The 15,089-nt window shown below is 39.9% G+C and overlaps 2 protein-coding genes across 2 annotated transcripts in view; both read left to right on the top strand.

The window, feature by feature from the left end:
* LOC147224994 (putative E3 ubiquitin-protein ligase HERC3) overlaps positions 1-9 on the top strand; it is a 9,351-nt gene extending 9,342 nt beyond the window's left edge. The window contains exon 23 of the mRNA XM_086163260.1: positions 1-9. This exon is cut by the window's left edge and continues 888 nt beyond it. The gene's annotated coding sequence lies outside the window, so the exon portion shown is untranslated.
* A 5,024-nt stretch (positions 10-5,033) lies between these two features.
* Positions 5,034-14,037, top strand: LOC147224993 (putative E3 ubiquitin-protein ligase HERC4). Its single transcript, XM_086163679.1, has 23 exons — positions 5,034-5,250; positions 5,330-5,461; positions 5,578-5,646; positions 6,066-6,287; positions 6,420-6,511; positions 6,606-6,736; positions 6,950-7,074; positions 7,165-7,277; positions 7,471-7,541; positions 8,030-8,089; positions 8,183-8,288; positions 8,390-8,594; positions 9,543-9,685; positions 9,768-9,884; positions 9,988-10,071; positions 10,780-10,908; positions 11,009-11,149; positions 11,649-11,818; positions 11,931-11,994; positions 12,091-12,161; positions 12,250-12,433; positions 12,527-12,629; positions 13,252-14,037. The coding sequence occupies exons 1-23, from the start codon at positions 5,034-5,036 to the stop codon at positions 13,467-13,469; spliced, it is 2,967 nt and encodes a 988-aa protein (XP_086019805.1). The 3' UTR covers positions 13,470-14,037.
* Positions 14,038-15,089: the final 1,052 nt, after the last annotated feature.

The following is a 15,089-nucleotide window of genomic DNA, read 5'->3' as shown; positions in this document are numbered from 1 at the left end:
TTCACATCATACACATTTCATATACCTTTCATTTACCTATTTGGTTCTAAAGAGCTGATGTGTTGTGTTTATGCAGATGACCTATCTACTCTGGCTGGTGGTGTTTTTTGGGGTCAAAATGCATTCAGGAAGATAATGCCCATAAAAGATGAATCATTAATTTTCCTACAAGCTTGTTCAGTCTTTCTGAAATCATGGACGGAAGCAAGCTTGATTTTAAATTTTATCAAAACAAATTGTGTTGAGAGTTTTAGTTAATAAGCAGACCATCAAATGGTTATTCAGTCCTTAAGGTATTTTGTTTCATTTTAGACATTTTAGTGATGCCAAAAGTTCCCTCTTGTGCATGAGTGTTTCCACATTCATCATAATCTTTATGTATTTTGGCTTAGGCTAATGAAAAAGGATTAAAGTAAGAAATCTGCATTCTATTCCTTCATCAGTACATGACAGAAACCTCTTACCCTCCCCAAGTCCTTGGGGTTTCACATTTCACAGGGAGTGTGGTTTGATCTAATGCAGTGCTGGGCATCCACCATTCTTATTAACGCCATTAATGTATCATGTCAACTATTACCATCTAACTTTTAACATTACCACTGTTATTAAAAAGAAACCAATGCTGTGTTTCCCTTCCAAACCTCATACAGCCTCCGTCTTTATCATACTCTTGCCTTCTATCTCTCTGTCCTTCTTGGTCACTCTTTTTACCAGCTGGTCGAGGCAGAAGGCTGCATTGAGCCAGGATCTGTCCAAGGTTTCTGCCAGTTAAAAGGCAGCGATTCTATGCTGCTGTTGCCAACTGCTTACCCATTTGGGAATGCGGAGTTTTAGTCAAGAGTGAGGACCAGACCTGTTCTGCATGGAAAGTGGTGTGAGACAACCGTGTTGTACAGTCATGGCCAAAAGTTTCGAGAATGACACTTTCACAAAGTCTGTTCCTTTAGGGTTTCTAGGTGTTTGCCAGATGTTTATATAGTTGTGTCATTCTAAAACCTTTTGGCTATGACTGAAATTTGGCACTGGATGAATAAAATCCGACTTGACTTCATTTTAAAACATGAGATTTCATGCATTAGTGTTGTGTTTTGTGTAAAAGAGATGCGACCGGAGATATTAGAGTAGCACTTAGTTATTTTTACTGAAGAGCAGAGCACAGGTTATGATAGCAATTCGTACCAACAGACATAAGCCCCGCCTACAGCGAGTCTGCGCATGTGCAGATTGCAAGTAAACATATATGGTTAACTGTTCAATATTACTGTGTCCACAGTCAATATTCTACATCCCCTATCCTTAGTTGGAACCTCTAACCATGAACACAGTCTCAACATCTTAATAGTAATACAGTGTTAAACTTATTCCATACTTATGTGACTGAATCATGAAATACGACACATCCAAACAGTGAAAAGAAGTGTGCAAATAACTGTGATAACCATTCAACAAGTCATCATGTAACTTAGTCAGACATTAACAAAATACCCTCTTAGCAATATAGATCTTTATACTTGGGGTTAGGTTTACTGATGCGACCTGAGCGCGTTCTATAAACATCCACGTGTACAGATGGTTCAGAAGCAGAGGCTCGATCCGCCGGGCACTCAGAGTCCGCATTCTGTTCTGCATAGCCATGTCCGGTAACTGTCATATGCCTTGTTGGATCAGGTCCAGTGTCCTGATAAGAGTTACTCGGGTCAACCTGAGTCGGTGCGGGTTCAGGAACAGTTAAGATGTGTTTTCTGTTTCTCCTGTATGTTTGTCCTTCCGACTGAATCAGGTATGATCTGGGCTCATTGCATGGTTCTTTCACAACTCCTGTGCGGTCATATCCTTTCGGTGTTTGAAGCCTGACTACCTGTCCTTCTGTTAGAGGTTTCAGAGGACGGCTCGTTTTGTCATAGTAGCGTTTTTGCGCGAGTCTTTTATTTAGAAGTTGTGCACGTACGTCCTCTAGCTTGCACGTGTCGGGTTCAAGCAGCTTTTTGGAAACAGGGAGAGTAGTGCGCGTCTGTCGCGACATAAGTCTTTGTGCAGGAGACCCAAGCTTAGTGTCACGAGGAATGTTTCTCAAATTGAGTAGGTTGAGAAAGATGTCAGTTTTGTCTCTGTGAGATTTCTCCATGAGGCTTTTAGCACTACGAACTGCTCTCTCCGCCAATCCATTTGATTGGGGATACTCAGGGCTGCTTGTCACATGAGTGAAGTCCCATTGCCTTGCAAAGTCCTTGAAACGCTGACTCGTGAACTGTCGTCCGTTGTCGGTGATGAGAGTGTGAGGTGTACCGTGGACAGAGAAATGACGTTTCAACTTACCAATGACTGTCGTTGATGTGAGATTACGCAGCAGGTCAATCTCAAACCAGCCTGAAAAGGAATCTACAAGTACCAAGTATTGTTGGTTATGCCAGTCAAAGATGTCTGCTGCCAAAGTCGACCAAGGTATCTCCGGAACAGGGTGGAGAAGAAGCGGCTCTTTTTGTTGGTGTGGTTTTGTGCTGTTGCACACCGAGCATGCTCGCACTTCTTCATCAATATCTTTAGTCATTGTCGGCCAAAACACTATTCCTCTTGCTCTTCGTTTTGTGGCCTCTGTACCTGGATGCCCTCTGTGTAAAATGCCAGTGTACAGCTTTTGTAAGCTTAGAGGAATAACCGCTTTCTGTCCTTTCATGACAATGCCATCCTCAATGACCAGTTCATCCCTGAAAGTAAAGTAGGGACGCACCGCATCTGGGAGATTATGAAACTTGTCTGTCCAGCCATGTCTTATAAAGTTGCTGAGCATCTGGAGAGTCAGATCTGTGGCAGTGTGTTCTCTTAGTTCCCGTAAACGAGCAGAAGACACGTAACACACTGACATCACATCGAAATCATCAACTTCGTCCGCTAGCTGAGTTTTGGTGTTACTGGGAGCCCGTGATAAAGTATCAGCCAAGTACATTTGCTTTCCACTTTTATACACAAGCTCGATGTTATACTTCTGGAGCTTCAACATCATGCGTTGTAACCTTGCCGGTGTTGCATGAATAGGCTTTTTGATGATTGTAACTAGAGGTTGATGGTCAGTCTCTATGGTGACTGGTTTGCCATAAATATAATCATGAAATTTTGAGCATGCAAAGACAACTGCTAGCAGCTCTTTTTCTATCTGTGCGTATCGAGTTTCTGTGTCCGTGAGGGTACGTGAGGCATAAGCTACAGGTTTGCCTTCCTGCAGGCATGCTGCACCAAGTCCAAATTGCGAAGCATCACATGTCAGTGTCACAGGTTTATGAACATCGTAATATGACAGTACAGGGGGGTTAGACATGTGTTTCTTTAGAGTTTCGAAAGCACATTGCTGCTGTTCATACCATGACCACTCAGTATCTTTGTGTGTGAGTTGTCGAAGTGGAGCAGCGATTTGGCTGAAGTTGGGGATAAATTTCCCAAGGTAGTTCACCATTCCTAGAAATCGTTGCACGGCTGCTACATCGGTTGGCACAGGCATGTCGCTAATCGCTTTAGTCTTAGCTGGGTCAGCTTTTAGACCCTGAGCAGTGAAAACATGACCAACGTAACTGACCTGGTTCAGCCTGAACTTGCATTTGAGGGGGTTGAGTCTCAACTTCACCTCCCTAGCTCGGTCGAGTACTTTTCTCAGATGTGCATCATGCTCCTCGATGTCCTTGCCTCCAATCAGTATATCGTCCACAATGATTGCGCAGGGATAACCAGCGAAAATCTGCTCCATGGAGCGCTGGAACACCTCACTGGCAGAGCTGATTCCAAACGGCATCCGCAGGAACCTGTAACGGCCAAAACAGGTACTGAAAGTGGTTAACATTGAGGATTTCTGGTCAAGGGATATCTGCCAGAACGAGTTCTTTGCATCTAAGACTGAGAACACTGTTGCGTTTGACATTTGAGATGCAACCTCCTCTACTGTTCTCATTGGGTGATGTGGTCTTTTCAAAGCAACATTCAAGTCTTTAGGATTGATACAGATCCTAATTTCCTTATTGTCCTTTTTTCTGGTAGCAACCATTGAGGAAACCCAGTCAGTGGGCTCCGAGACAGGTACGATCACACCTAGCTCCTGCATTCTGTCCAGTTCAGCTTTGACTTGGTCCTTCATCGCAACTGGAATGCGGTGTGCTGGTCGAACTACGGGTCTTATCTCTGGGTCAAGGGTCATTGAATATGTAACAGGTAATTTTCCAAGCTCATTAGAAAAAAGGTCACAGTATTCACCTTTGATTTGTCCCATAAAATCTTGAACTGTTGAAATACTTACTTGGTGGACTTCTCTGCTGAGAGTCACAAGTCCCATTTGGAGTGAGGCACTGAGTCCTAGCAATGGTAGCACGTTCTCACTTATAACAAAGAAAGGTAAAGTATAAGGTTTGACTCCTAGATGGCAACATATCTCAACGAGTCCTAGAGTTTGTATCTTACTACCACCGTATGCAACGAGGTTGGTGGGTTTACTGCATGGCTTGATTTGTTCCTTCCTTTTTATCTTCTGAAAAGTCTTCACTGAGAGAACATTGCATTTAGCACCATGTTGTGTTTTGTGTAAAAGAGATGCGACCGGAGATATTAGAGTAGCACTTAGTTATTTTTACTGAAGAGCAGAGCACAGGTTATGATAGCAATTCGTACCAACAGACATAAGCCCCGCCTACAGCGAGTCTGCGCATGTGCAGATTGCAAGTAAACATATATGGTTAACTGTTCAATATTACTGTGTCCACAGTCAATATTCTACAATTAGTAAACATGACTAAGCGTGTGTGTTTTAAATCAAGTTGTGTGTGTGGGTGTGTGTTCATGTGCTCACGCAAGCCATTGCATTGACATTCTTAAACCACTGCTTGCCAGTTATTGTATTGCCTCATATCAGCTTGAGTTTTTGTTTCGCTTCTGAGTCTCCGGCCCTCCCTCCTTCCAGCTGCTGTGACTCAGTGATGTGTTCAGTTTCATTTCTGACAAAACAGGCTAGAACATGACTATAAACATCTCTCAGTCCCCAAAGTCACACCGGCAAAATGTTTTCATGGGGAGAAAACTGTCAGCAGGGCTTCCGTGTGAAAAAAGTACTCAACCTCTCAGCGGGGAAGAGAGTTCACTTTCTAAACCTGAGTTTTAACATCTCGGATCTGTCGGTGAGTTACAATGTGCTTGTTTTTAGGAAAAGTAATGGTGACGCTTCTATCATTTGCACAAAAGAGAACGACGATGGAACCAGAGCAAGGATGAAACAGAGTAAGAGTACATTTTTTGTCATGTCAGTGTTTGAGTTTCAAAAGAACAGGCTGTGTTTAACTCGTTTCTGTAATTACAGAGTTTGTGAAAGATAACATTCGGGCGGTGAGTTGTGGAGATGACCTGGTGGCTCTGCTGTCCAACGATGGCACAGTTTATTGTTTGGACATTGCAGACCCCCTTACTCACAGGTCCGTAAAGGTCGCAATTTGTTGTTAAAGTTGTGGTTCAGAAAAATGTGCCCACGTTGATTCAGAATTATAAATGGCATATGATTGCAGTTAAGACGGTTCACTTGTGCTATTTCTGTTTTTATTAGGACCCCAGATGTTTTATGCGACATATCTGTGTCACAAGTTGCATGCGGGAGTCACCATGCTATTGCTTTGATGAAAGGTAGATTTGAGTCATGTCTTGTCTTATCTTATTTTGAAAAATGTTACAAAATCTTATAAAATATTACAAAACCCTATCTTGAACACCTGCTTTTATGGTTGCTCACCCTTGCAGATGGTCAGGTTCACATGGGGTTAGAACTCCAGAGAGGTCAACTGGGTCTTGGAAAGGGGAAAGGGAATTTATATTTAATTTTATGTAAAACGTATGCCTCAAATAAACCGTTTTTGTGTCGAATTTTTTCATGCAATTGTTTTTATTGAATTAATGCAAAAAAACTTGTAAAGTTTTAATGTTTGTTAGTTGCTTTGAGTGTTCTGTATTCAAGTCCATCTCTTCTGAATTGTATAGGATTCCATGAGTGAATACCTGCATTTGACGTAAAATGTAATATGGATCACTGTTGCTCTCCCTTGCAGATGGTCAGGTATACACATGGGGTCAGGACTCCAGAGGTCAGCTGGGTCTTGGAAAGGGGAAATCCGGCAACAATTCACCACAACAACTCCGGTGTCTGTCATCCATCCCCGTGGTCCAGGTTGCTGCAGGGGGCGACCAGAGTTTTGCCCTCTCTATCTCTGGAAGTGTTTTCAGCTGGGGAAGCAACAACCGTGGACAGCTAGGACTTGGAGACACGATAGGTACAGCAGTGACTATTCTGTTCAGCACAAGTCACAAAAGAGAGAGGACTAAAGAAAGAAAAATTTTTTTTTTTTTATTATTCTCTTATATTTTTATTAACTTTCACTGGCAATTTGCCATTCTTTTCACAGACAGACACACACCAACCCTTGTTCATTACCTGAACATGAAGAAGATCATTCAGATTTCCTGTGGACAGAGCCACACTGCCACCCTGACAAAGGTTAATAGCATTACATGGCCTTTCATGAACACAACATTTGCTTTTCATGTATGAGATAGACACCAATGATCCCACTCCCTACCTGTTTCCTTAGGATGGTGCTGTGTTAACATTTGGCTCCAGTCAGTATGGACAGCTTGGTCACAACTCATTCAGAGATGAGCTACATCCTCGTTTCGTAGGAGAGCTCTGGGGGGCAAAGGTCATCAAGATTGCATGTGGAAGGTACAGTACATAACTTTTTCTATTAAAACCATGACAATCTCAGCCCAGTTGATTTTTTGACCGCATATTTTAAAACCCTCGATTTCAATTCATAATGATATAATGTAATGTCTGGAAGCTGCTGAAATGAAAACAAAAATCAAATAGTAGATCAGATTGTTTCTAATGAATTGATGATGATTCTAAATAATTTTTCATCCATATTCCACTCAGAAATCACACATTAGTCTTGATGGACTCCAAGAGGGTTTACTCTTTTGGATGTGGACAGCAGGGACAGCTGGGACACAGTGAGGAAAGTCATTGTTCAGTGCCACTTCCTGTTGAACTGCCACAAGGTAGCTACATTTTCCATCAGAATTTCCATCAGATGTTGTTCTATTGATGAAATGATTGCAATAAACAGGATTTTTCTCATCATTTTCCAAACCTTGCTGAAGTAGCCAAAATAAGAAGCATCTACGCAGGAGGAAACAGTTCCTTTGCGACAGTTTGGTTTAATGAAGAAGCAACAGAAACGCACAGTAAAACCAAAAAGAAGGTAAGAAATATGACAGCTTTACAATTAAATCTAATGGAGAACAAACTTTTACAGTCAGGCCAAGAAGACTGTGGGAAATATTTTGTATATGGCCCAATGATGAAGAAATGAAGCAAATTATTAAGTCATCATCTTTCATAATCAGAAAGTCCACAAGACATCAAGGACGGAGGTTATGCACAATGTAGTGCAGCCACATCTCGAAGATATGATCGACAGATGGACTTCTGCACGCGACTCAATGTCATTGAAAAAGACAAAAGAGTAGGAGTCTTTCCATTTTCAAATCTGATTTTCAAGGTCCCCTCCAATTATCCAAAATGTGTTTCACTTTGGTTCATGACCGTAAGAGCAGGTTTTCTCTGTACCTCCTGAAAAAAAATTCAGACTTAACTCTTAAAAATACATTTGGTGCCAGAAGCTAATCACCCTTTACATCCAGCAGACCGTTAGAGCAGACTGTCTGCATAGGTAAGACTTATAAAATTGTCAGGCAGCAGCACCCATCTTAGTCTCAAGAGTGAATTTATGAATCCGAGGAGTCAAGTGGAGAATGATCTCCTGCCTCTGTCCAGGATATGCAAAGACATAGCAGCAATTTTTACAGATCAATGTAGCAGATCAAGTGGAGTCAATATGCTTTCTGCTGTCTTTTAAGCCTTCCAACTTTACAGTACTTGGAATATTTAATTCAATGGGAAACCTCCATTTGTAATCATCTGTGATGTGCAATTTTCTTTTAACTACCACAGAGAAATCAGAGGGATGTTTTCTTCTGCATCCTGTGTAAATCAAAGCTTCCTTAACCAAAGGTAAGAAATAATTCATGCATGTCCAATCTTTTCCCCTTTTTTGCAAGAAGATGCATTCATACATTTAATACTTGGGTCCTTATTTCTTCTCAGGGATGATAAACATTACCAGACCTCAGAAAAATACTGTGGCTTGAACATGGCTCTTGCAGAAAGTGGATTCATGAAACTGGCACAGAACATGGATGTTTTGGCTGAGGTATGACATTTCTAGATATGCTTCAGAACACAACAATCAAGGCGGACAAGAGTTTTATCATTGTAACTCCTAGTTGATTTCTCATCTCTTTTTGTTGACAGGTTACCCGGGCTATTATACAGTTGCTCCCTTCCCTTGATAAGAAACCACTGGGTGTGGAGGGCCTGAGGATCTACATTCTTCTGAATGAGCTACTGCATGCAACCAGCAACTATCATTGCTATCAACATGTGCTGATTATCAGATTGATAATTGCCATTGCTCTTTCGTTAAAACGCTTGTCTCCTGACAGTCTGCAGGTCACAGGTACAGTCAACTATATTCAAAAAATCAAATTTGGGACAGTGTCACGCTTGTGTTCTTATTTGGAAGTAGTTATGTGTAAATGTGTGATAGTATGAAAAGATAAGAAAAGAGAAAGATAATACTTTATTGATTCCAATAGGGGAAATTCATTTTTCACCGCAGCGCAACAAAAGCAATAAATATGAATAAAAATATAAATACAAGAGACAATTAAAGGGACAAAGACAACAACAAGGATGAAAATAGATAACAATTTGACAACAACAAGGATAAAAATAGATAAAAGAATGACAACAACAATGATAAAAATAGGTAAACAGGATGGGAATGGAATGACAACAGGGATAAAAACAGATGTGAATGAGTGAGGTAGTGAGGTACTGGTAGCAAGAGTGTACCTCCGGACGGTCAGAGTTGTGTGCTGTCCTAACTTCTGTTATTCAGACTGATGGCAGTGGGCCCAAAGGAGCATTTCAAGCTTTCAGTTCTGCAGAATGAGCTCCCCATCAGCCACAGCTCGTCACGCAGGGGGTGGGAAAGATTGTCAAGGATAGCTCCCAGTTTGTCCTTCACCTTCCCCATTGAAAATCTCTCGAGTTTTTTTTCAATGAATTAATTGACTTACAGTACTTGCATTCTGAGTAACTATGATCAACATATGAAAATATTCAAACACCATATGGGAACACAAATACACACACACACACACACACACACACACACACACACACAAACACACAGTAAATCTATAATGAATTAATTATAGATGGAAAAATACAACTCAAGGGACCCAATGACTACACACACACACACCTGCTCTGTTTAAACATTAATGCATGAGTCTCTCACATAGTCCTTTAAATTTACTTTTACTATTTTTATTCCTTTTACATTGTAAATTTGCATATTATCATCATTGTTCACAGACATCCATTTTATTTTTCTCAGTGGACTGGTGGTGCTCGCTGCCGAACCCAACCAGGGTCAACCACATTCAAGCATGGAAGCGCGCCATCGCCATCGTCATGTCCCAAGGGGGTTCACTCAAGCAGATCTCAGTCCTGCTACTCTTTCTTGAACAGCTTTACAATGTCAGTACAAGGGGTTTTATTTTTATATGAGTGTTAAACCATTAAAAAACAAAACACACTAACATACTACGCTGTTCTAAAGGCAAACAACAATACTGCAGAATCTACGAGGATCCCAAGTAAGACCTTCTGTATGGAGATCAATGAATATTTTATCCAGATGGATCTGCAACATGGGCGTGAAGCGCAAAAAAACAAGGTGAGTTTGTTTTTGCAAAATCTGAGCTAAATTACAGCCATTTCCTCTGTATCCCAAACTGTCCTGCTTATTTTCATTCTTATAATTTTTTTATTGTGTCCAGCCTCTCATCCTCGGCCGTTTCCCCTTCATTATGGATCTGAAATCAAAACTAATAGGTTTTAACCTCAGTGTCACAATGAATCAGGTAACTAAATGTGAAACGTTCCTTGAGAGATCCACACCATACAAGCACCGATTGAAAAGTTTTATTTATAGCAAGCTATTTTGCTCTATAGCAATTTCAGGAAGGCAACCATGGTAGGTTCAGTAAACTACTGTTCCATTCGTATAAATCTAACCTACAACATCTGCTGTTGACAAATGTTGCCTCCAAAAGCACCAGATTCCTCATAGACAATGTTCACACCAAATTGTGGAGCGGGAAAGGCTTGAATTATCCCTCAGTTGATAGTGAAAAACTCAGAGCCCAAAGAAAAAATATGGGATTTGCATCTACATATATCAAATGCCAATGATAAGCTAATGAACACTACCACAAAGAGTTTAGAGGATATTAATGCAACTCATAAAATTCAGCAGTACACCATAGATAGATAGATAGATAGATAGATAGATAGATAGATAGATAGATAGATAGATAGATAGATAGATAGATAGATAGATAGATAGATCTTTTACAGCAGCCAGGTACATTCAAACAATATGGCAGAAAACAGAATGGTATATAGAACGCTTTTATACGCAGATATGCTGTTATATGTTGATATATTACATATATCACATTATATATATATATATCAAGTCACTAGTATGAAGTATATACATTGCAGCAGTATTTGTGTATCAAATAACTGAATTGGAGATGTAGAATCAGTTGAAATTTCTTGTGCAGCAGACGATCTCCAGCGGATTTCTGTCAGATCCGTACTTTCGACTGAACCTGCAGAGAGGATTGCTACTGGAGGAGACCTTCAGGAAGCTGCGTGCTGCTAGTCACAGTGACTACAAGAAGCCACTTATGGTAAGTATTTAGGATTACGCAGTGGATGAGATATGGCCTGAATATTTTGAAGCTTGCTTTCCTATGCTGTGGGCTAACAGACAATATTCTTGTCTCTCAGGTTCATTTTGACAATGACACCACAGTCACACTTGTCTACCGGAAAGACTTTTTTCACCATTTCTTTCATCAGTTGTTCTCCACCAAACCTGAGATGTTCCTCTTTAATGACTTCAAAACACTGACATGGTTTCCCACGAAAGTAAGATTTGCTAAGTTCATATGGACTTAAACTTCAGTGTATCAAATTGCTTTCCTTGTGATGACAAGAAGCAGAGAGAAAATCTATATTCTTACTATTAAAGTAAAAACATTGAAAATTAAAAAATATAATCTTATCATACATTGATCCTCTGTTCGACTGCACTTTTGACAGTTTTACAGATTCATCTGCAAAAGGTAATCTGCTGAAATCTAAGAGATACAGATATCAAAAATAGTTTTTCACTGGCAGTTTTCTTGTAACTCCTTCCAAATACCTTGTTGATCTTCAATATCTTTTAAATGCTCTCATAATTCCTACTTTATCTAATCTCGGAAATTTCTTTCCTAGATTCATCATGTGCTGTTGCTTTTAAAAGATGAAAATTTCCCACTCTCTCTTGCCATTCATCCATGACTTGGGAAACATAAATTATATTCTGTATATATTTAATATAAACCCCCGCTCTAACTTCTCGTCTTTGTTTGTTCAATTTCAGCTCACAAAGAAACAGACAAAAAAGTTCTTCCTGATTGGGGTTGTGTGTGGAATGGCTTTGTGCAACATGTGTACCATACGCTTGCCGTTCCCACTGGCTTTGTTCAAAAAGCTGCTCAACAAAGCCCCCTCACTGGAGGATTTGTGCGAGTTCAGTCCGGGTGTTGCACAGTACGTGGAAACTTTTACATCTTAATGTAACTATAGTGTTATGATTCAAGATGGAGATATACAGTGAGATTTATTATAAAGAAATAAAGCAAGCGTGGATTTTCTCTTTAAGGAGCCTGCAAGCCATCTTGGACTATGAAGACAGTACTTTAAAAGAGCTGGGCATGGATTTTGTGGTTCGTGTGTCGATTAAAAAATTGCAAATTGTGCATGGCAATGGACAGAATTTAAAGTTTTTATCGGACTGATGCCTTTTGTTATTTTTTTTCCAGATTGACTGGAATGGGGCCGAGGTCCACCTCGACCCAAAGAATCCTGAAAAAGCAGTGACAGGCCAAAACAAGTACGATGAAAGTACTTAACTCTGTATTTCTAGCAAGAACGTAGAATTTTTTATGAGAAGTGAACATTTAAACCTCTCCCCTACGCAGGAAGGAGTTTGTGGATGCCTATGTCAACCATGTGTTCAACACGTCAGTGGCACGTGTATTTGAGACATTCAAGCAAGGCTTCTTCACAGTATGTGACCCGGGCTTTTTGACATTGTTTCAGCCAATAGAGCTGAAGCAAATGCTGGTGAGTGAGGAAGTCTACGATTGGGCGAAGCTGGAACAGGTGACAGAGTTCTCTTGACATTAATGTTTCCCTGCAACATACACCTGACTGAACAGTTCAAAATCAAACTTTGCTACATGTTTGTGTGAGCAGAATGCGTGCTATGAAAATGGGTATCACAGTGGCCACCCTACTATAAGGATGTTTTGGGAGGTTTTCAATGAACTGAGTGAGGACCAGAGGAAAGACTTCCTTTGTAAGTAATGTACCTAATTGATCTAATAGATTTTATTAGATATTTCATCGTATTTTGCAGTAATCCCCTTCAAGTATAATACTGTGCTCAGGCTGAATGACAGCTAAATGACAATCTTTTCAAGTGGTGTGTAATAGGTTTTTTTTTTTTTTTTTATAATACAGACAGAGAATGAAAAAATTACAAGCAAAAGGTTGTTCCAAATGAAAGATGACTAAACAGTGCAAGAACTTTGATCCTTGCTCTCAATCAATAAAATATGCAAGAAATTCCTTTAAAAGTAGCAAGAATTTAATAAAAGTCTCATCAAAAAAAAAGATATATATCAGCAAGAAACTTCTAGGGAATGAGTAAGAAATGACCTAAATTCCAATTAGAAAATCTCTGAAATCATGAAGTCATAACAGCAAGATTGTTGTAAATAATAGCATAAAACCGCAAAAGATATGTAATGAAACATGTAAAAAATGTGTAATTGTGCAGAATGTCATCTCTTCGAGTGATGATGAAGTTTACATGTCTCTGGAACATATATTTTTGGGATGACTTTGGTTTACACCCTTTCATATGACTCACTTTGGATGAAATGAAAACCTGCTTTTACCCCATTGTTGTTCTTCAGGGTTCCTGACTGGTTTCAGAGGAGTGCCTGTGCTTGGATTCAGTCAGTTTTTCATGAGAGTCGGGCAAAAGTTTCCAGTTCATCTCAACCACAATCAGCACTTTCCGGAGGCACTTACGTGCCATTCCCTTCTGTACTTGCCCTCATATTCGACCAAGAAGATCATGCGACAGAAACTGACAGAAGCAATAATTCCAGAAAAATTATTCTCAATGTAACATGCTTCTTGGTCTTCTGTACCCAGAAATTAGATAAGATCTGACCTAATGTTTATGTTTAATTTATGTATATTAATATGTGGTTGAAATGTATTTATAGAAACCATAAACGTCTTACCTAGTGTAATGTAACTTGAGTGTCATTTTGAAGACTTACATTCAGGGTTCACCTCAGGACTTTCTCAGGACTCAGGATATGATTGCATTTCAAATGTATTATTGTGGCACCGCCAACGTGACTTGTGGCAAGTCACAAATGTTGGGGTTTATGTTGAATCTTGTTCTCTGTGTGATTTGGGGGTTGCTGGGAATTTTGTGGGTGTGGTTTGGAGTCCAATGAGTTTTGTTTGTTTTTACCTGGAATTGAGTGGGAACAGTTGGTTGTATTTCAGGCTTGTGTGGCGTGGCTGTGGCCAACAACAGCTATTACTCATTAAAACAGACGTTTTACTGTCACACGGGTGTTTCCTTGACTAAACGCTACAATTGAAATTGTCAACAATTTGATTTAATTTTCTTTTTAATAAATCATAAAATGTTTACCCAAGGAAATTTAGGCTTCCATTAATTTTTCTGACGCATGTACTACTGTGTTTGTTTGTGTGTTCATTACTGCATTACTTCATCCCATTACGAGTAAAATGGGATGGTGTTTTATGAATTAAAGCCTGATTTCTTTGTCACAAGGTAAATGTCAAACTTGGCATTTCTAGTCAACAGTAGTTGTCGTTGTATTAAACAACAAGCTATGCGACTTTGAAAAACAATAGGAAATAAAACAAACCCATGTGTAGTTAAACTTCAAACATCCAACTTCTCAGTTCTACTTGTGCTCTTTTTTCTTGCTGTTCTTAATACCGCCACTAGATGGGGCTAAATAGTCACGCTAGCAGGTTGCAGGCGTCGAAAGACGCTGAAGCAATTAAATAACTTGAGCGTATAGTGTTACTCCATCAATGTCGAAAATGTCAATTAAAGTAGAATTTTCTTTATGGAAAAAAAAACCATGACCACAAAAGCAAGTGAATGAATTCTGACGTCGGCATATAAATCTGTATATCTGAATCTTGATTTAAGGTTTATAAGTCTGTTTTTATTGTTCTTGATCCTAGGAAATTTGAAATGCACGCACCCGCCCCTGCAGGCTGTAACAAAGAGATGTAAGACGATGAGAACAGGATGGAAAACGCTGGATGATCTGTGATGAGATCACCGTACCCGCCGACAAAAAAAAAACAACAAAAAAACGCACAATAATGCAGCAAGCCATCAAATTCAAATCCGACTCAACCAATCACATCCCAGAGGAGGCCCCTGGGAGGCGACGATGTGAAACAGGTGCAGAATACAACCCGTAAAAGGATCTCAACGTGCACGAGAAGTAAATTAAACCTACGCTCAATAGATACTGCAACACATTATTCCTGCATTTATGTAATGGGATGAGCCCCACTTCCGGAGAGATGTCCTCCTAATGCTCACTTTATCACCTGAACTTCCCCCTGGTGACTGCAGGGGGTGGAAACGTGTTTTTCTTTTTGATTATCTATATGTATATGTATATTTTTTTTAATTGTAAATCCCCCCACCCATCCACTCATCCCCCTCCGCTTCAGTCAG

Source organism: Fistularia commersonii, chromosome 17 (assembly GCF_037954325.1).
Source record: "Fistularia commersonii isolate RoL2024-O1a breed Wild chromosome 17, RoL_Fcom_v1.0, whole genome shotgun sequence".
In the NCBI taxonomy this organism is placed as follows: Eukaryota; Metazoa; Chordata; class Actinopteri; order Syngnathiformes; family Fistulariidae; genus Fistularia; species Fistularia commersonii.
Note: the sequence above shows the minus strand (reverse complement) of the source record. Positions and strands in the feature narration are given on the sequence as shown.

What these genes read in the sequence shown, in the direction of transcription:
- LOC147224993 (XM_086163679.1), top strand. Translation starts at nt 5,034, where the DNA reads ATGTTTTCATGGGGAGAAAACTGTCAGCAGGGCTTCCGTGTGAAAAAA. An exon ending in ACAGTAAAACCAAAAAGAAG is followed by an intron (nt 7,278 to 7,470) that starts GTAAGAAATATG and finishes AATGTAGTGCAG; the next exon opens with CCACATCTCGAAGATATGAT. An exon ending in GTGAAGCGCAAAAAAACAAG is followed by an intron (nt 9,885 to 9,987) that starts GTGAGTTTGTTT and finishes TATTGTGTCCAG; the next exon opens with CCTCTCATCCTCGGCCGTTT.